We start from the raw sequence: 27,154 nt of genomic DNA on the forward strand, positions 1-27,154 counted from the left end.
CCCTATTAAGGCTTGTTAATTTTTTTGTTCTATATGCCCGTAGGAACAAAATGTTATACCTCCATGATGATACCAAGGAAATTTAACTGTGGGGAGGGATGGACCTCCAGCCCATGGCCTAAAAGGAATTAATTTAAAAGTATATATTGAGGAAAAAAGTGCTTCAGTTTGCTGATTATACCAATGCATTTTGTTATTTTACTGCAAATACGCTTTTGGAAGACCACTTTAAATTTTCATGAATTATAGGCCGCACAATCGGTATCAGATCAAATCCGCTCGAATAGCCATACGCGCGAACTGCCATTTACTCGAGCGAGCATCCGCTCGAACTGGCATTTAGATTAATATTATCTTTAAACATATTATGTGGTAAAAAATACAATTTAGCATTAAAATACTTATTATATAGACAAGTATTCTTTTCAGATATAGTTCTATGACGGAGTAGCGGAATAAATAATAATTATTAAAAAAAGCTCACTTTTAATTTTTCTGCCATAACTATTGTTTGACCTGTCTTGGATTCTGGGGTCATACATTGTTGAGGGCGGCTTGCTCGTTTTTGCTGGCTGGGTAAGTTTTCACGAAATTCACTAGATTTTAATGGTTTAATGTATCATTATTAAACGTTAATTTATCAGGAGCATTCTCGTAAGGTAATTCTTAGCTAGTTTTGAGGTAAATTGTGTAGGCATTGTTATGCTCGCACGACGATTTAAATGATTTTTGCAGTATGTTTCAGCAAAGCACAGACAGTCGTTTACACACACCACCACCACTAGGCCTAGCCTAGCGAGGCTAGGCCTAGGCCGCCCAACCAAACGCCGCGGAATAAGATCAATAAAACAGGCTTCACAATCGAATTGTGGGCTCTTGTCTGGGCCTCGCCTATGTTAACAATTTATTTTAAAATGCCTGCTGAAACCAACTACCACCTAAGTTACTACAGTACTAGGCCTAGGCCCTAGGCCTACTCCTTGATTTGCTAAAGAAAAACCATAGGCCTAGGCCTAGACTTTTCAGGTCGTGACATAGCCTAGGCTAAATGTATTGTACAGTTATTTTTGGTTAGGCCTACTGTAGGCCTACAAGTAGTTACTGTATGCTAGTACTAGTAGGCTGTCCTGAAGAAGGAAAAGTGATGAAAGAATGTACAGAACACAGGAGCTTGCTTTACCATACTAGGCTAGGCCTAGCTAGTTGAACGTCAGCTGCTGTTAAGTTTAAAAGTAAATGGCATAAATAACAGACTTGTGCTTGTGTAACTTACTATTACTAACTATGATTTGGCTATGCCTACTACTGTTTTAGCTCGAAAGCCATACTGTAAAGTTTTTAATCGCGCAAATGATACTCCAAAAACCAGCTCAAATTTGCGCAGAAAAATAGGTGCACAGAATCGTATTTACTGCATAAAACATATATAAGCCTATGTATATTAAGATAAAGTCAGAGCCTAATTTTCTGCAAAATCTGAACTGAAAACGGCACGTATTTTCCAAAATGCGTGGACGGATTTCTAGCCTAGGTCAAATATTTGGGCGCAGCATATATATTCCCTGCGCAGTTTGGCTGGGAAAGAGACTATTTAATTGTGTGGATGATACCTCAAAACTAGTTCATGATGATACCTCAAAACTAGTAGCATGGAAAATTGCTAGGAAAATAGGTGCACAGAATCGTAAACTACTGCATAATAGTTTGGTTATAGATTAGGTCAAAGCCTAATTTTCAGCAAAATTTGCTTGCAAATTGGCCCTTATTTTTTTAAAATGAGCCAACAGATTTTGTAGGCCTAATTTTTGCGCAGAGGATGTTCCCCACGCAGGCCTTACATTACATTACCTGTAGTCCTGTACACCCATTCATCAACGAAAATGCTAGGTCTATTTTACATGCATGGGGAATAATAGGAAGCTATTATAGAAATAGTATGGTACGAAATTGTATGAATAAATGCCTCTTACCGTAAATTGCAAGAAGCTAGTCATGTTTTTTCCGTTTCATAATCTTCACAAATTTATAGTATTTTGGGGGAGGCAGGTGTTGAATCCACCTATGATGGTAGCATGCATACAAGCATTAAGGCCAAATTAAAAAAATAACGACTACTAGTTTCTCTCCCCCCCCCCCCCCCCCCCCCTCCTCCTCGCGCATCTACTGTATTTTCTCTGCCTCTCCAATTTTTTTTTTTTATTTGCTTTTAAGAAATGTACGGAAATCTGGCTAACTCACATCAGTAAAATTCCTCTCTCAATCGTTTGTGGTTAGGGATATATATGGTATGAATCATGTCTAGTGCTTCTTTTAACTGCTTTCAATGTGTCTACTTGGTAAAAGTGAGAAAGTAATAGCTGTTTGCAATCGACCATCTTGGATTTGCCATCTCAGAGTACCTCATTCTCCATTTTTGAAAATATAGGTCTAGAAACTACTCTTTTTTTTTTTACTTGGCCAAATACGATAATTTTACTAATTGTGGATTAATTATTTTGATTTTCAGTTTATGTTTATATTTGAGTGACAATGGAATCACCTGGAGGTGATTCTACTAATTTGGAAGATATTGAATTAGATGGCGAGCTTAAGGATCAGACAGTAACAAAGGGAGTGGAGGACATATCTACAGATCAAGTGAAAGAAGTAGGAGATGCTAAAATATTGAAAGAAGATAAAGAAAACAATGTGGAGAAAGATATTGAACAAGTTGGAGAGGAAGAAAAACAGGAGGATGAAGAAATTAATCAAAAACCTGAGAATAGTATGACAGCTGATGATGCCAGTGAAGAAACGAAAACAACAACACTGGGAGAGAATAAGAGTGATAGCGTGAGTAAAGAAGAATTGATTCCTCAGGAAAGTGAAGAAATTGAGAACTGTAGTGATAAGAAGAAAGAAGACAATATTGAAATACATGGTAAGAAAGACGAAGATGACGTAGAGAAATCTAATGACGAACTCTTTATAATGGAGGGTAAGGAAGGTAAGGATTTGAAGGAAAGAGTAATCTGTAAAGAAAATGAGGGCGACACGAAAGAGGAAGAGAATGATGTAGAGCAGAAAGAGTCGCCTTTAGATGGAACTACTTCTGAACAATGTAGTAAAGAGTCCAATGTGAAAGAGAAAACTGAAGAAAAGAAACCAGAAGAAGGATCAGTTAAAGAAGCAGTTGTAACTGATGTTGGAAGTAAGATCGATGATAGTGCCAAAGAACCAGAGATGGTAGAACGTATAACACACAATGAACAGGATATAAAGCCTACGATTCTGAATAACAATACATGTAATGATGTTGAGAATAAAGATGATGTGGTTGAGAAAAAAGATGATAGTATTGAGAAAAAAGACGATGTCGTTGAGAAAAAAGACGACAGTGTTGAGAAAAAAGATGTCGTTGAGAAAAAAGACGATGTGGTTGAGAAAAAAGATGATGTGGTTGAGAAAGGGGATGATGTGGTTCAGAAAAAAGATGATATTGTGACTATGATAGAAGATCAAGAAAGTTCAGTTAGGAAAGAAGAGAAGACACCAGATGGTGACCCAACAGTAAATGAGGAAGAGAAAATAATGGCAAAACCAGATGAAGCAGAAGTTGATGTTAAAAAGGAGAAAGAAGAACAACCAAAAGAACCAAAAGCTATAGCAGAAATTGAAAACACCAACCCGGTTGATGGTACCATCCAAGATAAACCAACCACTCAGACAGAACCTCAATTGCAACTAAACAAAGCAGAAAAGAACCTTGACAAACAATTAAAAACAATTGAAGTGGAGGAGAAAAAAGCTGACAAAGAGAAACAAAAGAAGGTGAATAAAAGAGAAGAGAAGGTTAAAGAGAAAAAGAAAGCAAATAAACCGGCACCCAAAGACAATACCAAGGGAACCGTGACCAACCCGGTAGATGGTACCATCCAGGATAAAGCAACCACTCAGACTGAGCCTCAATTGCAACTAAACAAGGCAGAAAAGAACCTAGAGAAAGATTTTGTCTTTAAACTGAAGAAGGTAAGCTTTTATACAATGTATGTGATTAATAGTGTATGCTAATACTTCATCATTTGTCTTGCAGTAATTACATTATACTGTACTGTATTACTGCACTGGTAATGAACGTGCAACCTTTTCAGGTCCATGGGGGAGGTGGGTTGGCATAGTTTTGCATCGTACCTAAACAGTAAAGGCCATCAATTATAAATACATTCAACACTTGGTTTGATCATTCACATTATGGGGTGAAGAGTGTCATACTGTAGGTCAGGAAATTTCTTCCTTGTTGGCACTGAGGTATTTTGGTCTCTATTTTTAGACATTTTTTGTGCATATGCCTAATAAAATTGCCTCAAAACAGCTTAAAATTGCCCAGTTATTTCAGGCACTGGGGGCTTAGCCCCTAAACTACGCTGATCACAAATTGTCAGGTCCCCTGACAAACAGCAATAGCTCCCTTTCCCCCTCATCCCTTATCTCATGGACAAGAGACATATAATGTTTTCCCTAATAACATGTAACAAAGCTCTGGGAGACAGTTACCCAGATATTGCACCTATATTTTATTTGTTGAATCTGTTATATTTCACTTTTATTCATATAAGAAAAAAAATATCAATAAGAAAGAGGTCACAAGTCGTGGCTCGAAAGCCAAATTGCATGTGAGCCTTACAATTTTGTAAATAATTAACATACAAAATTTAATTATAAAAATAAATACAAGAATTTAATATAAAAATAACGCTAAAAAGAAAAGATCGACGTTTCGACTCCTTCATGGTGTCATTTTCAAGATCAAATGATGAAGTATAGAATATACAGCAACTATAATCAACAGAAAAAAGCTAATCTACAATGTCAAAGTTGATAACAGTGGGATATTAATCCCTGTGTTTAGATAAAAAGTTTTGCTTTGACAGTCACATTGTTTATTCAGACTGGGTTTTAATTGTCTAATAAATAGCATTTCATGAATGAGACAGTCAAATTTGTTGAGTACATTTCTTTAAAATGCTGAATCATGACTCAATACTGCTTGGGCTGATATGATGGTCAAGAATTGAGACAATAAATACAGCAATTGATAATAAATTTATTATCAATTGCTGTATTTATTGTCTCAACTCTTGTATTCAAAGACCAGATATCTGCCAACTCAGTTAAGCGTCAACTACAGATTTACATGTGACTTGTGTGATGTTAGTTGGGAATAACAAAATTTTTTTTTTATTTATATACCGTAATCATAGTTCCATCATAAATATTTATACAAATATTATCTCAGTGATAGTAATTTTGAGTTTTTGATATGCATATACCGTAACATGTTATTGTATCCAATTTCTTTGGTAGAAAAATCCCAAGTTTCCAAATGCAAAGTTCTTCTGTCGTTTATGCCAGTATCATTGTGATAACATCCCGGCCTGTAACAAACACATCAACGATCAGAAGCACGTTAAAGTATTTAAGGTACGTATAAATATTAGTTATTATTATGTAATGTTTATAAATTCGGTCTTGTATGTACAGTAATATGTCTGGTACAGTAGTAACTAATGTTAAGTACTGTAGTACAGGTAAACCTATGGGTTTTATTTATCTACTGCAGTAGTGATAAGCCACATTTTAAAATGCAAACAATCTACATAATGGAAATTTATGGATTAATACTTGATTACTGAAGATAAAGTGAAGACCAAGGGTGGGCATAAGTGGGTCGGAGTCCTCCAAAGTGAATTTTTTATTTACACTGAGGGCCGCACCCAAACTCTGATGTTTCTTGTGTACTTTATCCCCAATTTTAATATTACTTTTTACAAATGATCGGTGTCGGGCCATACGAAACAAGGGGTTTTTCTAGCCAAATGTGGTTGGCAGGCCGCACATATAGGGAATTTATTTTATATTGGCAGGCCACAACAAATCTGCATGGGTGTGTGGGCCGCAGTTCGCCCACCTTTGGTTAAGATAATACCTTTATCGAAAACCCTTGGCGGTATTATTTTTCTAGGCTTACGTGTAGGGGATCCTATGCAGTTTGTTTTCAAGACACATCCATGGTGTGTATACTTTGCCAGGCCTTTTCCAAGAATGGTTTTTTTTTGACAGTCATTACATTCTCAGGACTAATTTTGAATGTATATTTATTTATGTGAAAGATTTTAGGAAATCCTGCACTATTTCAATCTTAAACCTCAAAAGTGGGGGGCACTAGTTGCCTCATTGAAAGTTTGCTAGAACAAAAAATACACTGAAGAAGTTATGTTATACCTTATTTCGCTAGCTACCACCCTCTAACTTATCCTCACTATCATTTATATTTATTTGCCCACAGAGTATGAAAGTTGATGAAGCTATCAAAAAGCTAAAACAAGCAAGCCCTGCTCACCTAGACGCCCTCACGCATCTCCTGGTTGCAGTAGTTCAACAGGAAGCCATGTCTCATGAAGACATGAACAAAAGGAACGTTGCTGTTGCAAGGATGAAAACTGCATTCAAGGAGAAGATGCCAGGTATTTGCTTAAAATTTGGTTTCTGGTATTAAAAAATATTACTAAATGTAAATTTTTATTTTGTCAAGAGCAATTGACTGTTGGGAGTGGCAGTATATAGATGGAAAAAATTGATTGATGTTTTCAATTGTCATTCCCAGGTGTTGATTTACGTCTGTTTGGCTCATCCGTAAGTGGATTTGGTTTCAAGCAGAGTGATCTGAACATTGAACTTATCTTGCCAGTTGATAGTAAGGAGGAACACAAAGCAGCCAAAGGCCTCGTAGATGCTGCCCACCTCATGAAAGAGAACAGTAAGGATAATTTGATATTCAATTTAAGGGAATTACAATCAGAATCGGGCAAGGTGGGGATGGTGTTTTAAGTCAATAGGTACTTGTAATAATAATAATAATAAGATTTATAAAGCGCACAAATCCATTGCAGTAGTGCTCAAGGCGCTATAGAAGGGAACCAAAAATTACCACCATGAACCTAAAGCTACAAGAAAAGAAACACCACACTATATCACGCACTGTTTACAGGCAATTTAAGGCACATTGCCTGCCTATTCATTACACACAGGTGCTCAAGTAATGGGAGTATCAAACTAAAACAATTAAGCAAGCAAGCAAAACAAACCAGAGAACTAGGAAAAAGCAGCCGACAGCAGATGCGTCCTGAGAGCTTTTTTGAACAAAGCAGTAAACTAACACAAGTGAATATTTATTGGCAGTTTATTCCAAAAGCGTGGAGCCGCAACAGCATCTCATCTTATTTACCTCTAAAGACACTCACACAGTTTGGTAATGATTAGATAGAACACTAGGCAGGTGTCCCAAGTCACTGGAGTTTCCTGAATATTGGGACGGCCTCCTGCACTTTTGCATTCAAGCAAGCAAAAATCTACCTCAAAATAATCATATCTCGCAATATGAATCACCATGCGCATAAATATGAAATTAGATGTGATTGACAAAGCTAATAATACAACCAGATGACCTGGGAATGACATCGTCCAAATTGAGATCCCTGACTAGGAGACAATTCTGCACTGTTTCTAGTTAAGTGTACAGAGTGTGTGCACTTAAGACCAATGGCTGAAATATCTCTTCTGGATGTAATTGTAAAATGTACAATGGTCATTCATTGACATGTTCGGCCTGGGGACCCATGGCCTATTATTTACGTACTAAGATCATATAGTAAAATATTGTGTAAGCGGTTTGGCCCAGAGGGAACGGTTTGGTTTCCCAACCTCGTGGCTTCAATCCCTCGCTATGAATTTCGCTTGTGTCTTTGAGCAAGGCACTTTTTCTACGTTACTTCTCTCCACCCAGGAGTATAAATGGGTAAATGGTGGGGTTGCCTGCTCCTGCACCAAGATGGCAGCAACACTTAAGTATGTGGTCCCAATGACCAGGGGAAAACTTACAGTGCTTCGTGTCCATAAAGAAAGACGCTATAAATATATGACCAGATTAGATTAGATTAGATAATTTACGTGCACATATGCTATTATGCACGCAACAGCTTCGCATATTATTTTGAAGGACGAATGGCGGTGTACATCCTTCAATCAAAACACAATGAGAGTTTGATGGACAGTGCCACCCACCAGTTTAATCAATCGACCTATGGAGTTATCGGTGTGGTCATGCTAATTTTTTTCCTATTTTATAGCTTTAAAAACTTCTCTAACCACCAAAACTGGTCTAATATTTATCAATTTGTGCCTTTTCACCCAACAGGTAAATTGTTTTCCGAGGTGCAGCCAGATTTTGAGGCAAAGTTTCCATGTATAGATTTTATCGAACCAGAAAGGTAAGTTAACTTCTATTCAAATCTTTATAGGGTCCTGCATTCAATTCCCAATGTCTCCCTTAACACCATTACATGAAAAATGTTGGCAAAAAATTGCTCTAAATAAGTAAAAGGTAATGTTTTACACTTGTTAATAGAGCTTTAGATTGCATGATGAAGGTATGATGTTGAACGTAATGACATCACTAAAAGTTATCTGTTTTTTTCATTTCTTTGTACTTTTTGCTTGTATTTGTATAAATAATACTAATAACACAAGTGTTCTAATGATTTTAGTTGAATATAATGAATATGTACCCTAGTCTATTTTATTGTAATGTGCATTTGAACATATTTTAATGAAATTTGCACAATATAAACGAATAGATTATTATTATTGTTGTTAAATGAATATATGCCTTTTACTACTGTAGCGGCCTACCCGGGAAGATCAGTATCATGAATGACCACGCTTACAAGTCGAGCAAGCTGTTACTTGCGTACAGTGAGATGGACGAACGTGTCAAACCGCTAGCCATTGGACTACGTAAACTGGCGCGTCTCTGTAAGATAGACGTACAAGGAGACGGTAGCATTCCAGCGTATTCCTTCACCATTATGACGGTTTTCTACCTACAGCGATGCCCCAACCCTGTACTACCAGTCCTTCATGAGGTTAGTATAAATCTAATATTACATAATAATTATCAGATTGTCTGTCAGATTTCACAATGTCTGATATGAATTGTCTGACAGTGTATATTTGTTCCATGCATATTTGATCAAACAATTAAGTTTTTGTATTTCTGATATTGGACCTTTACATTAAGCCCCGCCCCTTATATATTGTTGCGAAAGTCACACAAAATTTTTGGGACAACATGTCCATTTGTAGGACATGCTAGTATTCCTGTTCTGATTGGGGGCAGTTGTTAAGTTTGATGACATTCTGGAAAGGTGTGTTGGAAAGGTGGGCATTTCAATGTTTTATCAGACATTGTCTAATACCTGTTTCAGACATATCTGATCCAATTAAATTGTTATTGTGCACTTATGTTACACCACCTTCCCTAACAGTTGCAAAATGCAAGCCATGTCTCCTCATCTATTCAAAGAATTATCAAATCACAATACATATTAAGAACCACAACCAACATAATGAACTAGCAATCAATAACAGCAAGGAGACAACAAACACGATACACACACATCATAAACTAAATACAGTATTTATGAAAGTAGAGCCATTAATTCAAACAAGTGAGTCTTAAGATCTGTCTAGGTTATTCAATTTCATTTCACAAAAACATGTGACATGCCTATATATAGTCATGATGACATCATATCATGACTATATATGGACTCATCATGACTATATATGGACAGAAAATTTGATAGTGTGGATGTAGCTTAGCAAATCAATAACAACAAAGAGTCAACAAATACAATACACACAAACACACATTAAACTAAATATTCATGAAAGTACAGCAAACAAATGAGTCTTATTTTATTGTTTGAAATCATTGAAATTGGAAACGCATCAGGAGATCATGTTGCTTCATGTATGTTTGAAGTCGGGTCAATGCTGTGCTCTTTCATTACATTAATTACTTTAATTCTTGACTTTATTTGCGAATCACTCGAGCGTATAGAGACCTGTATTATGCACTTCACAATCCCACTTATTATTATTATTATTATTATTATTATTATTATTATTATTATTATTATTATTATTATTTTATTATTATTATTTTATTATTATTATTATTATTATTATTATTATTAAATGTGATGAAACATTGTTCAATACACAAGCTCAGTCTTTCAACAATGTTAATTTTTATAATCTTTTAGGTGCTTGGACTAAAGGACTCTGATGTAGCAACAGTTAAGGATAACTCTCAGGTAATTAATTGATAACGAACGTATATTTTGACAACTACTGCTTCATTAAGAAGAGAAAATCAACATTATTTTCACTTAAGAAAGCTCCAGGGCTTTAATAATTTCAATCTTGCTATTTCATTTACATTATTAGAATTGCGGAAGAGACAATATACATGTTGTCACACAGCACGGGGAACTATAGGTTTTTTTATTGCCTCCAGAGTATATATACCATATAGTAATTATTACAATGCGTATGTTTACACAAGGCATATGGGAATAATGCAGAAGCAGCAATGCATGGAAAAAACCCAGAAACAGCAAGCTATAATTATGTTGAATAAAGAATTATAGATTTGCCTTAGTTGACTTTGACTAACTTGAATAATTTCTAAGTTAATTACATGACAAATTCTTGTGTTTTCCATTGATTAACAATCTGGAAGTCAAATTTTATCTCGGTCAACAACTTCTCAATGCCATTTTGAATTCGGCTTAGTTCAACTGTATTAGCAAAATGAGAAGGAAATCAACTCTGTCTGAACTTGAGATCTAAGGTTTACTATTCACATTTATTAGGTTGTAAGGAAGAAGGTAATAATAGGGGTTGTAGTAGATCCTTGCTTAAGAAGTAAAGAGAAAACTTTATAGTATTAAACAGTGTTTTCCTCAGGGCAACGGCCCTGTTACAGCTTCACTCAGAAAACAAGTTTACTGTTACAGCTTCATTCAGTAAACAAGTTTACTGTTACAGCTTAAATTTACCGATACACCTTGTAGTATCACTGGTAAATGTTCAGTTTATCAATTGTTTATACACAAGCTCTACATATACAATTTCAAAATACAAGGGAAATGCACTCTATCTTTCCGTAAATTTGACATTAACAAAGGATAAACTATAAGCCAGTAGCCAAAGAAACCACAAGTCTGAGCTCTTGCACCTTGTTTATTTAACATAAAAAATGATACCATGTTTCACTGTGCTGTGCTAAGCCTACCTACTTCTCTGACTAATTTCTACCTTTTAAACTCACTGTGCCTACATCACTCTTTCTATTTAACCTTTTAAAACACAGTTTATTATTTGTGTTCCATGTATACTCATGATAACACATTTTATGTGTTTTATTTGTAAATAAACATCAACAACAACTTCAGACATTCTCAAGTCCAGGCAGTGAAAGTTGGCCCTTATCCAAAAAAACAAAAGCAATCACGCAACAGTGGCACTAGGTGAAAGGTTAACCATGTGGCTTTCTCTCCTTGTACGTAACTTTTTTCTTAAACTTGGTTTCTAATTTGTCTAAAACTAAATTAGTATTTCTACGTGGTAATAAATACATTTCTACACAATAAAATGTTTATTAATTGTTGTCTTATTTTTTTTAATGAATTATTATTAACATATTAGTAGCACATGCAGGTTTGCCATGTCAAAAAGACTCATCACACACTGCCACACATGTTTGGCTGTGGTATCTCCCACTCTATTGTCATGGTAACGAAATGGCAAGCTTCTGATAAGGGATCTCATTGGCGGTTTGAGCAGAGTTTGAGATTGTTTCAAGAGATACCTAGGCCTAGTGTGTTACCTGTCAAGTTATTTTTTTGGTGCAGTAGCCTATAACGTAAAGTACAGAAAATGAACTATAACAAAATAAAAACATACATAACCGAATGGAAAATTTTATTTAAGTCAATAATTAATTCTACTCAAAAATTTAAATTTTTTTTCACTACTATAGAATACATGTGCACGAACGAGGTTAATAAACTGATGGTTTTTTTTATTGGGCCTAATAATATGGAAAGCAGGATTTAATACAACTGTGGCACCGTGGAATATTATGCGCCGAACAATGTGTCGCCGCGCATTTTCCCATTACACCTTAAACAAATCCTGGGGAGAACACTGTTAAATGTAGCTGTATTTTTATTATGTTAATAACAACCTCTCAACAAATTTATCATTTCTCATTCCACAAAATAATTTCCGTTCTCATTTATAATTAAATAATTGATCATTTCTCAATCCGCAAAATAATCTTACATTGAAATTCTCATTTAATTGTTCAGGGACAGATTTTCAAGACAACAAACACAAAGACTGTAGGGGAACTGTGGCTGGACATGTTGAAGTTCTACTGTGTTGAGTATCAAATTGAGGATGAGGTTATCTGCATAAGGAAGTCTACGTCCATTACAAGAGAGGAGATGCGAATATCCAAGAGACGGCTTGCAATAGAAGGTAAATGTCAACATTGGTGCTACCATTCTGATGCTGCTGCTGCTTCTGCTACAGCTGCTACAGCTATTGTTGCTGTTGTTGCTGCAACAGCTACTACTGCTGCTACAGCTACTACTGCTACAGCTGCCTTAACAGCTACTATTGCTACAACAGCTACTACTGTTGCTACAACTCCTACTGTTACAGCTGCTGCAAAATAGTTACTACTGCTACTACTACTACTGCTAATGCTGCTGCTATTACTGCTGCAGCTGCTACTGCAACAGCTGCTGCTGCTACAGCTATTGCTGCTGTTGTTGCTGCAACAACTACTACTGCTGCAGCTACTACTGCTACAGCTGCCTTAACAGCTACTACTGCTGCAACAGCTACTATTGTTGCTACAACAACTACTGTTACAGCTGCTGCAAAATAGTTACTACTGCTACTACTACTACTACTGCTAAAGCTGCTGCTATTACTGCTGCAGCTGCTACTGCAACAGCTGCTGCTGCTACAGCTATTGCTGCTGTTGTTGCTGCAACAGCTACTACTGCTGCTATAGCTACTACTGCTACAGCTGCTGCAATAGTTACTACTGCTACTACTGCTAAAGCTGCTGCTATTACTGCTGCAGCTGCTACTGCTACAGCTGCTGCTGCTACTACTACAGTTGCAGCTACTACTGCTACAGTGGCTGCTGCTACTTCTGCTACAGTTGCTGCTACTACTGCCTCTGCTACCTCTACTACAACTAGTCATCTTTTTTTTTTTATAGGTCTATAGAATCCATCTCTTTCATTCTTTTATGTCAAGCATTTTCTTTTTTCAGCTCTTGATAATTGTAGGCATACTGCAGCTTATTAAGAAAATCTTTGACTGTCTTTTACCTTTTTCCATTTCCTGATGTCTACCACGATATCAGCATCTGTTGTTGGTAATTTAATTTGAAACAACATGTTTTTATAATGTATAAATTATTTCTATACAGTTATTACATTATCAATTAAATTTATTGCACACAATGATTGTATTATCACGCCACCATGCTACATTTTATGTTGTAATTTTGTTGCAAATTTTGTCTACAGATTACATTTATCATGATCATTCAAAATATCTTCCAAATATGTATGTTTAATAAATAGTTAAGCTATGGGACATGTTGTATAAGTTGTTCCCACAGTCACTGAAAATCAGTCAGGCAGAATATATGTGGCAAAGACAAGCCAAAACAGTCACTCGTCGCAAATCGTGTTTCAGAGAAAATGGCCAAAACATGCTGGAACTTTTAAAAAATCTATTTTATTGCACTAAACTAATCTTTACATATCTATACATCATTCTATGCTGTTATTTTCCCCATTTTCAATGTTAAAACAACACTTTTTAAGGATTTGATGGTAGTTTCTGCATGATAAATGCCTGAAATCATAAACTTTGAAGGCTGATTTCTCATATATTGTTCTTTAAACAAACGTATGTTGAAACACTTGTAACTTCATAAGGAAATGTCCGATTTGAATGATTTTTTTACCATTGTTTTTATGTTATGTATATTAATTGATTTTGTGTTTTTTTTTCTTCAGATCCATACAACACAAGCAAACGTAATGTTGCTAAGAGCCTGTCTTCACCGACCATCTTTAAATATGTGATGGATAGATTCAAGTCTGCTCTTCTGTACTTTGGTACCCCTCAATATAGTAAACAGAAGGACATTGCGGATTCTAAACCGCTTTCTAAAGAGCCGACAAAGACAGAACCCTCAGTAACAGATGCACTCCCAACTGACAGTTCATCAACTGCATCGGAAGCAGTTGGTGGAAAGACACCAAATGCTGCCACGGATGCATCAGATGGGAATGTCATCACTAAGTCCTCAAAAGCAGCTGATGAGATATCGGCAGATGATGAAGTCTCAGAGGAGGTTAAGCAGTTTGGACGCGAGATCATCGAAAATGCCATAAAAATCTGCGAAGCAGAGAGAAGCACTGAAGGAGAGAACACCTCAGACGTTGCTCTGAAACCAGAAGCAGATGGCAGGGAAGCGGACAAAACGAAAGCAGCTTTGAAGGAGTCACCAGATGTAGTGCCAGAAAATTTTGAATTTGCATTTGATGTTGTTATACTTACTAATGGAGAACAAGTCAATGTGTTTTGTTCACATTGCAACAAACACGGACACTCAATCAAGGTAAAGTTTTACAGTATCTGTTCACACTAGAATGTTTTAACGTGTCGGACTTATAAGCCGACCTCTATGTTTCATTATCGATATTCCTACTTTTTTTGCTGCTTTTTATATTCTTGACACTGCATCTGACTGGCTGAAGTTTAAAACGTAGCCAAGTGTATGACAAATCTTCCAAATGATACCATTTATGGGCTTTTGAATGTTCCTCAAAATTTTATTTTCTCTACATTTAAAATTCTGTCCATTCGTACTAACAGTTAGTTAATTTCAGTTGTAAAGCACGAGACAAAAATGATTTAAAAACCAACGATTTGATTTTGTTGCTAGTATAAGACGACCACCTTTTCTTCAATCATAATTTGCTGTTTGAAGCATCATCTGATATGTGAGAATATAGAGTTTGTGACAAAGACACGATCAATATCATGCCAATTTCATTCCTCCTATTTTGTGAGCTAAGATCTTTTGAAAGGAGTGTAAACCGTGAAATCCTAATCCTGTGTAACAAAAAATGCAATGTATACAGCTAATTTGAGTCACATGTTGCTTTTAGTTAAAGTTATTATCATTTTGTTTATTTTGTAATTTAATATGCACTTTTAAAATATTAGATATATTCACTTTATTATTATGTATTTAATATTTTGTAGTTTGTACTCAATATACAAACACTTCATTAATAATTATTAAAATTTTTGCTTTTACTAAAATTTTTTTTTTTTGTTATTGCCATTGCTGCCATCGTCATCATCAACATCATCATAACCATTCATCAGTATGTGTATAATTAATTTGCACATGTTTATCACATCCATATCAGTTGATGTTAAAAGCATTTAATGTTTTATTCACAATCTTTTTTATACAGAATTGTCCTGATGATGACTTTCCAACACTGAAACCTTTGCCTCGCATGCACAGTGGATACATGAAACGGATTGATGGGTTGTGTACACAAATACCATGTAAGTATATCAACAAAAAGCTACCACTATTAGTTTGCTATGATGAATTTACTTCCTAAGCCGTTTTTTTATTTATTTTTTTATAATCTTATTTTGTAGGTGAGTTTGAATTGAAGGACGCAGAGCATAGGAATCGTGACACCATTGTAAATGGACTGCAGTCACACATCAGGAGGAATTATCCAGGTATTCTTTACATTATCTGCATATTTCAGTTTTATGTTTGTTATGTTCACAATTTCCAGTAAAAAATGAGGTGGAAAGTTCAATGACTGAATATTTTGCTAATTCTACAAAGATACTAACCCTAAATCTAATGTTTAGTGCCAGAAAAAAATTCAAGTTTTTCTTTATTTTTTATTATGCCCGCCGCTGCCATAAAATCTAAAAAAATAAGATATGTATATTTCTTCCTAATTATATAAATTTAAAGTATTTAACCACCCCATTACTACACTGTTTACATTCACCAATAATATTTTATTTTTATTTTGTCCTCCATCTGAATGTTTTTTGGAAAACTGTTTGCTATTAAACAAGACAACAAAATTTTACTTTTATTTTTATCTTTATCTTTAAAATAATAAGTTTGCGAAATACGGTATAAAAATGTCTTGCCTTATGTACCAATGTTGGAGAAGTTCCCGATATTCCGCAAGTGTACCATATTAGGTATCTTATTTTGCTATTGGCTCTACTAATACTAGAGCCTAACCTCTTTCGGTGAAACAGACCCCACACAAGGTGCACAGCCCTTTGTCTTGGTTAGAACTGCATATCTCTGCCTACTGTAGGCTAAACTAAACTATTTTCACAATTTATATTTGAATTTTTAAACCCAAGTTCTGCCATGTATAGAGTACCACAGTCGTGTCGTCACAACGCCAGGTGGCGCTCTCTGTTGTTAACATTAACGTTCATTACGCCTAAATGACTTCATAGGCTTTCTGGAATAAGCATTTTAAAATCTAATATTTTACCATCAAAATGTACTAAAAACACAAAAGCATGCATTATATTACATATTGACCACACATTTAATCAATTAAAATTTACAAAGAAAATGTAGGATACAGCATCTTAATAATTACTTTAGAAATTGGGATCAATTGTTCGTCTGTGGAGAAAATGGCGTCTGGTTGAACGCATTTTGCAATGATAGCAACGGAGTAGTATCACGTGGTATCATGACGTAACACTGTAGTACTCTATACTAAAATTGTTACTAATAGGAACAATATTAAGTTACTGGAGCTTAGTTGAGAATGTTAATGCTTAATGCATTACATTGATGTAAGCCTAGATTAGGCTAGTAGTAGCTTGTATTGAGAAGAATCGTAATCTTAAATGAATATTACATTTTTTTTTTGTTTAGCAATATTTGGGAAAGTAGATTTTTACAGCATGCAACAACTTGTTACATTTTGTCTGCAAAGTAACCGGTATTAAAACATTATTTTTAACAATCATTTTGCTTTTTTTTTGCCATTTACAGTATCGCACATCTTTGTTTTATACACTATTTTATTAAATATTGTAGTAATATTTATTGCCTTTTTTTGTTTTCAGAGGCCAAGCTCACCTTATTTGGTTCTTCCAAGAATGGTTTTGGCTTTCAGGGAAGTGATCTTGATATATGCATGACCATGAGTACACATAAAGATGCTTCGGTAAGTCTAATTATATTTTTGTAATATCATCCTCAAAGCGAGGAGAGATTTTTAAAATTTAACTATATATTAAGTGGGTAGCCCTTTCAGCATGGCAGATAAAAAAGGGCTCACTTACACAAATCAGTATAAAAGTAACGGAAAAACACAGAAAAAGATTCAGTTTAAGTACCTTTCTTTACATATCTGATTGTGTTTTTGCTGTATATTTATTTATATACAGTATTTAAATATTTTAAATACTAAGGTAAAGTATATAATTTTTTTTTTATCTCACTTCAGGCTCTGAATGTGCCATGTATCATCGATGATCTTGGGAACATCCTTAGGAAGAAACGTGACCTGTACAACATTTTTGCGATTACGACGGCTAAGGTTCCCATTGTGAAGTTTGTTCATCGTCCGAGCCAACTGGAGGGTGATATTAGCCTCTACAACACTCTCGCACAGCACAACACACAGATGCTCAAAACCTACTGCAACATTGACCAACGAGTGAAACAACTTGGCTTTACCATCAAAGCTTTTGCTAAGGTGCACGAAAAAAAAGTTTTTTGTTGTTGTATAGTTTAAGTTGTAGGCATGTGTGATCTTGTTGTAAGCAGTAACACATACCAAATTGATTATAAGAGGAATATTTGAAATGAGACTTATTTGTGGCCCTTTTTGTGTCTATTGCCCCCACATCATAATAAGTTAAAGATAGAAATTAACCTTCTCCAAACGTAAGCTTATAAAATAGGATGCCATGCCTAGGCTAAAGCTGTCAGTAATCTTTAGCTTGCACAGTTATTCATGTCAATTGCCAACACAGAAAACGTGGATGGATTAGTCGTTTTTTTAAAGCCTAATGTTTACTTTTGCCTAATAGTACTGACCAAGAGTTTCAATCAGAAGTTTCACAGTAATCAAATCTCACATAGAAATTACCCAAAAAAACATGTCAAGCCGTATAAACAACCTCCCACTGGGAGCTTATTTTTTTGCAGTTGTCATGTACTGGGTTTCAAAGCCATTGTTATTCTTTTATATGTAAGATATTATAAACAAATAGTTTACATATTTTTGTCTATTAGCAAGTAATAAATCATTTACCTTTTTCTGGAATTCTGAAATTAAACAGATTTATTTCTCTGAACCAATACGATTCTTTTTAAAAAAAAAAGTTATGTAAGGGTTTTAAACCGTGCTAATCATACAGGTAATGGTTCTAAAAGAGCATAAACATAGTGTACATCACAAAAGTGTTGACTATATGATAATGTTTGCATTTTCAGAATTGTATGATAGGAGATGCCTCTAGAGGGAGTCTCTCATCATATGCGTACACACTGATGGTGCTCTTCTACCTGCAGCAGTGTGATCCACCTGTCATACCGGTTCTTCAGGAGGTAAGACCAGTCGCTATCATCACCAGGCATAGACTATTAAGCCCTATCGCAACTATAAAATTTTATTTGGAAATAACATTGCCTAATGTTAAATATGGTCATGATGACATCACATCATGACCATATATATGCACATCATGACTATATATAGGCATATAACAATGTTTGATCAGATATTTCAGTTGCGTAGCTAAGAGTCTTGAAATTGGGGGCGGGGGGTTGAGCTAGCTTGCAAAATAAGGTGATTTTTTTAAATACTTGAGTATGATTTTTTTTTGCTTTGAACTATGTGGGGAGCACGAGTATACTGTAAGTGGCATAACTAGGTGGTGCATCCCTCATGCACCCCTAGTTATGCCATTGTATATACCGTAAAACCTTGAATTGAAGCCCAATTACCTTAATCTCAAGAGGTAGTCCATCTCGAATTGAAGCCCCTCTTTATGTGCAATATTAGTTTTGAAAAGATAGCATAGTCTTCTGTCCGAAATAGCACAATATGTACACTGCACATGAGTATCAAAAAACAAAATAAATTAAAATCAATTTTGATTCAAACTTGATTTATACAGTAGTTTAGGTGATTTAATGCCAGTTAATTCACTCAATAATACAGATTGATGTTACAGTGGCCTTAATTATTGTTTTATAATACAAATTCCCAAAATTTAAAGCGTTAGTTTTGAAAAGAAGGCTCCCCCCCCCCTCTCACTCTTTACTGCGCAAAAGTAGCCTCGAAAAGAAGCCCATCCAAAGTTCGCAAAAAAAAAAAAGAAGCCCAGGCTTCAATTTTAGGTTTTACGGTACTATATTAAATGCTACTGTATCAGTTACATATCTAGCATGTGCTTCAGTGTACTCAATAGTATATGTCTCCAATTTTGGATCAAATACCTACAAACATAGCTATCTGGTGGATATAACATGTTGCAAATTGTGGTCTACACATTAGCATTAAACCTGTCAGTTGTACAGACTTTTGTGGAGAGAGCTATAGACACAGTGGACAGTGTGAAATCAGAACTCTGATTTTAAAATTCCAAACTACTTTTGGCAATCTCTACATCAAATATTATCATAAACATTGGTTATAACTATTACATAAAGAAAAAAAAAAAAAAAAAAAAGAAAAAGAAAAAAAAAAAAAAAAAAAAAAAAAAAGAAAAAGAAAAAAACAAGAGTAAGTTTGCAGAGAGGGGTAAATTCTTATTTTTTTAAATATTTAATGTTAAGTGCATCAAAGCTCTGGTATTTATATTATATTATTCTTATTTAGCTGTATTCAAATGAGAAAAGACCTACTGAAATTGTTGATGAAAGGAATGTGTGGTTCTTCAGTGACATCCAAAATTTGGTGAGTATGTTTACAAAATGGGTACGTTAGCTAACTTTTAGAGAAAAAATATTGAACGAACACAATTTTAAATGCAGGGAAATAACATTTTGATGAACTTTTGAAAGCACATAAAATGGTATTATTTATTTGGAAGATTAGTCCTACATTTAGCTCTGTTTTTAGCCAGCTAGATGCAGTATCAAGACGTAAATGGTAGCAAAAAGTAGGAATTCTCATAGTGAGAGATGGCGGACTTACCTGACATACAAAAAATTGTCCAAAAATCTTCATAAACGCGGGAGTTGTCGTAAGCACTCACTACGTCGTACGACGTTTGTACGACCGTCGGCCGTAGAATTTATCTCTGCTCCCTGTCAGCTTTAAACGACGAGACGCCGTATGCAAATTGTCGGTGACAGTCTAACGGATTGTCATAAAAAAAAACGATCCATTGTCCGCGCGTTGTAGCGTTTTGTGTCCGTTATAGAACTGAGTCTGCCGACGACCCCCGGGCGCAATGCGTGCCTGGCTGTATACGCAGATCACTGTATATGCTAGAATGTACGGTAAATATATATTTTATGCTTCTCAAACAGAAATCAGCTTGGAAGAACTACGGAAAGAACAAATGTTCAGTGGGAGAACTGTGGTTAGGACTTCTTCGTTTCTACACTGAAAGTTTTGACTTCAGGCGGTACGTGGTCAGCATCCGCCAGAAGAAGTACCTCACCAAGTTTGAGAAGCTGTGGTCGTCGCGTTCCATTGCTATCGAAGATCCTTTTGATTTGGACCATAACCTTGGTGGCGGAGTCTCAAGGAAGAGTAAGTCCAAATTTTGTGAATGCTTACCTGTATCCTGTATATGGAATATATATGTATGTGGAACTTACCTAAAAAATAATGGAATTGACCCAATTTCAACACGGTGTATTAAAGATGCACCTATATATCATCCAACATAAACTTTGTCTCTGGTTGGATATTGGCACTTTCTGGATTTTTACACAACCTTACTTAGTATTGTACCATAACATAGTTATTATATCTGCTTTTGATTTCTAACAGTGTTTTTTTTTTTTTTGTTACAGTGAATTCATACATCATGCTGGTATTCCAGAAAGCTAGGGAACACTTTGGCACGCCTCGTCCTCTACCACCCAGCCATAATTTCCTGCAAGACTTCGTAAGACAATCAAATTATGTACAAACTTTTCAAAATGGTCAAACAAAAGTTTACTGAATGAATGAATGAATGAATGCATTCTTAAGGCCTTTAGTCTAGAAGATACCATGTACAACCTGATGAGCTTCAATTTTCAGCAGGGGCAGATTTAAGGGAGTGGCCCTGGCCTTCCCCGGCTCCTGCTTTTACAAAATAAAAGAAAAGGGGGGCAAAAATAAAAAAAGAAAAAGAAATTATTGGTCGCCCAAAACACCTCAGAAGTTTTCCTGGTGTCTAGAAAAATTTCCCTGGGGCATCCCACCCCGATCCCCCTAGGGTAGAGTTGTCTCGATTGGCCCCCCTCCCCCGGTTAGACAATCTCTGGATCTTCCCCTGTTTTGTGCTTATCCTGTTATTTTTGTCCTTCAAAAGAAATGAAAGATACTTGTGTGGAGTATAGATAATGCAGCATTTATTCTGCTATCATTATAATTTCAGCGTATATTTTTCAATGTTGATATTTTAACTGATGGCTGTAATCCACCTGATGACCGGTTATGTCGTTTATGTGGACGTGTTGGGCACTTTGTTAAAGACTGCCCCCGCAAACGTGAAAGAAAACCCCCCGCTCAAAGACAAGGCAACCAGGACAACGAAAGATATCGACAAGAATTCAATCGACAAAATACAGGTATATATTTTGGATCTCCATCAGCATCATGGCATCATTATGATTCTCTTAGTCAGCGTCATTCATGATCGTCATTATTATCATCTTATTATCATCATCACCACCCTCATCATATTTATATATTCTGATTATTATTATTATTATTAGTATTATTGATATTATTAATTCATATACATGTCTCCCTCCAATTAAAGACCACTCTTGGGACCGGGGTTTTCATGGTCTTTAGCAGCTTTGGTCTCTAATTAGAAAAATAAAAATAAAAGACATTTGTTAATTTGGGACCACAGAAAAGTGGTCTTTAATTGGAGGTGGTTTTAATTGGAGTAGTCTTTCATTAGAGGGAGACCTGTAGTCATTATTAGTTCCTATGAATGTAATGCAGTAGGAACTACAGTAAGACGTCCATTTTACGTACCCCTTGGTACCAAGGGGTGTTCGTAAATTGAAAAATTCGTAAACTTGATCTGGTGTCAGTTTCCAATACATAGGCCTAGCTATCCCCTGCCATTGAGCGTCGATAGGCTGACGACGGCTAGGCCTAACATGAACCAACAGTGCAGCAGCGTGTTCAAACACGCTAGAGCCTAGCTGAATTTACCTTTGATAAAAACCTGGAAATTAATTTAATCGTTGTGATTCTTCAACTTAACAAAATATTATTTTAACTCGACAGTTGCGTTGGTAGTTCTCTGGTTAGGTTTATTACGTTAATATAGAGATTATTATACCAGAAATGGAAGAAAAGACAACTACCTTGATTTTATTGAGTTTTCTAAATAGCCATCCATCACTATATTCCCACTCAATCTTGACAGACTGGCCCACATTGCCTGTGGAAAATATCAAGTTTCCATTGACAATCAGTTCTATCATAACAAAGTACGGTGTTTATTGATACTGCATTTAGTAAATAGGTCTAATAATTTTCAAATAAAACCAAATATTGTTATAAAATTTTATTTTTTGTTTATACATTTTAAAACTATTTTCTATACACAGACATTGTGACCTGAACTTGAAGTTTTGTTGATCACTAATTAAAAAGTCAAGTGATGGCTTGCTTCATATTTTATTTTCAACTGTTTTTTAATGGAATTGCGGTAAACAAGTTTAGTTTAAAATAATAATTCTAATGACTAATCCACCATGGTATCAGCAGCTTGTAGTTACAAACTCAAGATTTTTTTTTTAATTTGGAGTTCACATAGCATAGCTCAGCAAAATGAGCTATATATATATTATATAACAAACCATAATTTATTTGTATTTGTAACTTGCGTAAAAATTTCACGCTTATGTTTATAGTATTATATGTATAACTTGTGCCCCGGATGCATCCCTGTGAAAGTTAAAAACAATCCATAAGGTTAAAAAGTGTCACAGTTGATGTATCGATTACTGTATACATTTTCACTACCAAAGCATAACACAACAATCTGCCTGGTTTTTTTAGTTGAAATATTATGTGTATTATTATGTACAGTTTCAGTCATATGTAACTTTACTATTATTCTGCATAGGAACATTGATAGCTAAGGCTCTGGTTTTAATACATTTTCTGTTTCCTTGATAGATCCACGACAGCAGGTAGATATGAATCGAAGGGATTTCCAACAAGTGAAAAATTTTCAGAGGTCTATTTCATTGCCGAATGCAAAGTCGGGCAAACCTGGAGACCCAAGAATGTTGACGGTACATATACAGGGCCAGCATGTCCCAACACATGATGGCAAACATCAGCAATCAAGACAACCAACAATAGGTGAACGTTGGAAGGAACATAAACAACAAGAGCAAAAAGCCAAGCCTGAAGAGAAGCCTACTACTATACCAAAGAAGACACAAGAACAGGAATCAAAAACACAACAGGCAAAGTCAAAGAACATAGCGGGTGATAAGTTAAGGGGTCCCCCACCAGCTTCAACGTATCCTGCACTGGGGAAAGCCCCGCATGAAGTTAAAGGCCCAGAAGGACAATGGGCAATGGGAGTACCGAAATTGCTAGGTGCTGATCGTGTCCCTGGGAAACAAGAGAGCAAACAAGTGCCGTTTAAGAAGCCAGCAGCAACAGTTCAACCTTTAGTTCATCAGCATCCATCGTCTGTCAATCAGCCGAGATATGGATTTCCACGCCCACAAAATCCTACCATTCCCATCATTCCATTTGCTCGAAACTCATCCTCGCAGCATGTGGCTCGTATGCGGAACCCAAATCAAATCCAGCAGGAGTTAAAGGTGCGACCAAATTTTCATGGCAATCAACCCCAGGGCCATCCTGCGGGTCTCAGGGCTCCACGGCCGCAAAGAAGTGGCGCATTTTCGCAACATATGACACGCCCACCGGCACCGTCACACAACAAAGGACAAACCCCTGAGGAGAAAGAGCAATTTCTAAAGATGATAACGCAATTATCTAAAGAGATTGAAGACCAGAAGAAAACTAGTAGTGAGCCAGCTAAAGGAAAGCCTTTGGTTACCAGCCAGCCCGAAGAGGCCAAAGTGAAGCCTTTCTGGTCTGACAAAGTGCCGTCAAAAAAAGTTGAACACCAGCCTAGGCTGTCTGAGCCTAAAACTCAAAGCCCACCCAGAGCAGGATTACCCAAAAAACAGCAGCAGCAACAAAAGCAAATTATGCCTCAAAGCTTAACACCTGACCAGGTTAATTTTCTTGCAAATTTCCAGCAGCAGCAACTTGCACAGCAACATCAACAACAGCAACAGCAGCAACAGCAACAAAATACCTTATTACAGCAGCAACACCAACAAAATGCGTTATTACAACAGCAACACCAACAACACCATTTATCAGCAACAACGTTTCAGAAACAACAAGGTATTGTGCAGAGTGAGGCAAGTAGTTTGGAGTCAACCAGATTCCAGCAGCAGCATCACCAGCAGCAGCAACAGTCGCGCCAAGATCAAGCGAGATCTGATGCAGGACGGCTGAGCCACCAGCAGCAGCTGCTCCAGTTAAGCCTGATGCAGCAGCAGTGGAACCAGCAATTTCCACATCACCAGCAACAGCATCAACAGCAGCAGCAGCAGCAGCAGCAACAACAGGCAGGCTTGCAGTGGGAAGCAACAAAACAGACTAGTCCACAACAACAGCAATGGGGCAGCCACACAACAGATCAACGTTGGAATTCAGCAGTGTAAGTTCATAACATTAATTTATATTTCAGTTATTGAATGCTCTCATTCCTCTATGTGATTGTATTTAACTTTTTATTTAAACATTTAATGTGTATGTGTGACAAAATAGATAAGGAAATGTTAATGAACGTTTTGCTGTACTTTCGTTGGTTTTCTACTGATTCGTTCCGATGATTGATGTGAATGATGTTATAACTTAGGTGAGTGATGTCATCACTATGTGTGAAGAATGAACTGTTTCAGTATCTTTTAACTGTTATTGCTTTTGTGTTTTTACTTCTCTATGTCATCATTTTGGTGAACGATGTCATTACTTTTGTGAATGCTGTCATCAATACTGTATATATAAATAATGAACTGCCATCATGTTTGTTGTTGCTTTTGTATAGATTATTACTCTCTAATAAAAATTTATTATTTTATTATTCACAGACAATCACAGGTGTATACGAATTCTAACATCCAAAGTCAGCCAGTCCGCATTCCATCTGGAAACCACCCGGCAATGAGCTCACCACAGACCCCGCCTCCCAGTCCGCAAAGAAACGCAGGTGCAACCAATATATCACCAAGCACATACCAACAGCCGGGAAATGTTACATACGAATCGTCAAATCTAGTCTCGGAACAGCCTAACAGGACTGGCACAAACCTGTGGCAGACCAACACAAGACAGTCGTCCATTCCCTGGGGAGAGCCTGCCAGCGATTCCAGAGGTCAAGGAGGCATTGAGAGGCAGCACCAGCCGCAAACCAGCAGGTTGGCAATCCTCACATCTTTTTGGGGGAGGAAATGTTTAATATGTAAAAGAAAGTGATATTAAATGTCACAATTTGCAATGGTATCTTAATGCTTGTTATTAGCTGTAATTTTTCATGGAAGTATTTTAGCCTGATTATTTGTCATTATAAAAAAGATCTGGATAATTTATTAGTCAATGAATTAAATACATTTTTGGTTTTATACCAATAAATTCTATTCTACTTTGATTTATTTTACTCACTTGCAGGGTCGCAACATGGCAACAGGATCTCAGCCAAACCAATCCAGCGCAAACATCTTCCTCACTGTGGTTACCTCGCGAAACAACGCCTCCTGCTTCTCCACAGAGTAGCCAAACCCATCAGCAGCAACAGGCCCAGCAGACCTCATTTCACCAGACTGTGTACGATCTACCTCAGCTGCAGGGCCTACGGCAGGAAGCAACATCTTATTCAAGACCAGACACCTATCTATTTCCTTCAACTCCGCCTCGTACTACTTTAGCGAACATGCACGGTTTTGGCGAGCCATATAGGGACATGACTGCACATTCAGGTTCACCACAGAATCTGCAAGGTTTCCAGACCATGTCCGTTGCCGGAAGCACTGACATTAGCAAGAATCAGCCCGGGTACTGGGAACCATTTACCACGCCAACATCCATTGTGTACAGCTCCCAACCGTGGGTCAGCCCACAAAGCACGTACGTTGCTTATACTGGCGTAGATGGGCAGCAAGTAAGAAGTCAGCCGTTATCTCGTAACCCGTACCCAGCACAGCAGCACAGTTACACAACAGCGGCAGGAACATACTACCAAAACACTGGAGCCTATCAAGCCGGACAACAGGACATGCAGTAGAATTATGCTAGTATATCAACCCCATTTCAAGGCTCACTAGGCCTGTGTGTCCCAACTGTGTGGCGTTTGTTTACTCTAGGCCTAGGATTTCAAGGCTTTCCATAGCAACTCTAAGCCTAATTGTTTAACAACACAGATCACTAGGATTACTCCTATATGGCAATTAAAAAATTGGTGTTCACAAATTACTTATTTTAATCCTTGAATTCTCCAGGTCAAATTTATATGCTGCTGTAAGTAAGCAAGTATCTGGAGTTGATCGTAGTTTTTCTCAAGGTGCCATTGGTTGACTGTTACATTTTTTATACTCTGGTTGTATAACTGTTGATATTGTTTTTCTGCTCACTAAGTTTTAGAATCACCTGATGAATTATGGGTAATTTTACCTTTGAAAATTTTAAATGAATTCCGTGAAACAAATCATTTAATGCAAAATATTCATAAAATTTTATTGATTTTTTTTTCAGGGTGAGAAAAAAAATATGTATTTGTCGGGTTTCTCAAGTTCTGGTCAGGAGGAAGGATAAAAATTAAATATGAATTGTGTGATGCTGTC

At 36.4% G+C, this 27,154-nt stretch overlaps 1 protein-coding gene across 3 annotated transcripts; it reads left to right on the forward strand.

Moving 5' to 3' along the window:
- Nucleotides 1–455: 455 nt before the first annotated feature.
- On the forward strand, nucleotides 456–27,146 carry LOC117119956 (terminal uridylyltransferase 4-like). Of its 3 annotated transcripts, none has more exons than XM_033264931.1 (22): nucleotides 456–576; nucleotides 2,507–4,008; nucleotides 5,344–5,460; nucleotides 6,326–6,503; nucleotides 6,644–6,796; nucleotides 8,234–8,306; nucleotides 8,720–8,960; nucleotides 10,146–10,196; nucleotides 12,258–12,429; nucleotides 13,998–14,605; nucleotides 15,474–15,570; nucleotides 15,670–15,756; nucleotides 17,140–17,240; nucleotides 17,523–17,774; nucleotides 18,518–18,631; nucleotides 19,908–19,985; nucleotides 20,564–20,789; nucleotides 21,056–21,150; nucleotides 21,628–21,820; nucleotides 23,397–24,975; nucleotides 25,409–25,735; nucleotides 25,986–27,146. In XM_033264931.1, the coding sequence occupies exons 2-22, from the start codon at nucleotides 2,530–2,532 to the stop codon at nucleotides 26,596–26,598; spliced, it is 6,834 nt and encodes a 2,277-aa protein (XP_033120822.1). In that variant the 5' UTR covers nucleotides 456–576; nucleotides 2,507–2,529; the 3' UTR covers nucleotides 26,599–27,146. The 3 variants fall into 3 exon arrangements, with proteins under 3 accessions (XP_033120822.1, XP_033120824.1, XP_033120825.1); XM_033264933.1 differs by having other exon boundaries at nucleotides 566–659; XM_033264934.1 differs by lacking the exon at nucleotides 456–576 and adding an exon at nucleotides 583–654.
- Nucleotides 27,147–27,154: the final 8 nt, after the last annotated feature.

This window comes from Anneissia japonica, unplaced genomic scaffold, assembly GCF_011630105.1.
Source record: "Anneissia japonica isolate Jap-2015-1 unplaced genomic scaffold, ASM1163010v1 scaffold287920_len488460_cov166, whole genome shotgun sequence".
Classification (NCBI taxonomy): domain Eukaryota; kingdom Metazoa; phylum Echinodermata; class Crinoidea; order Comatulida; family Comatulidae; genus Anneissia; species Anneissia japonica.

Excerpts from the sequence above, each read along its gene's own strand:
- LOC117119956 (XM_033264931.1), top strand. The coding sequence starts at position 2,530 with ATGGAATCACCTGGAGGTGATTCTACTAATTTGGAAGATATTGAATTA. Across the intron at positions 5,461-6,325 it reads AGCACGTTAAAGTATTTAAG|AGTATGAAAGTTGATGAAGC; the intron begins GTACGTATAAAT and ends ATTTGCCCACAG. Across the intron at positions 21,821-23,396 it reads ATTCAATCGACAAAATACAG|ATCCACGACAGCAGGTAGAT; the intron begins GTATATATTTTG and ends TTTCCTTGATAG.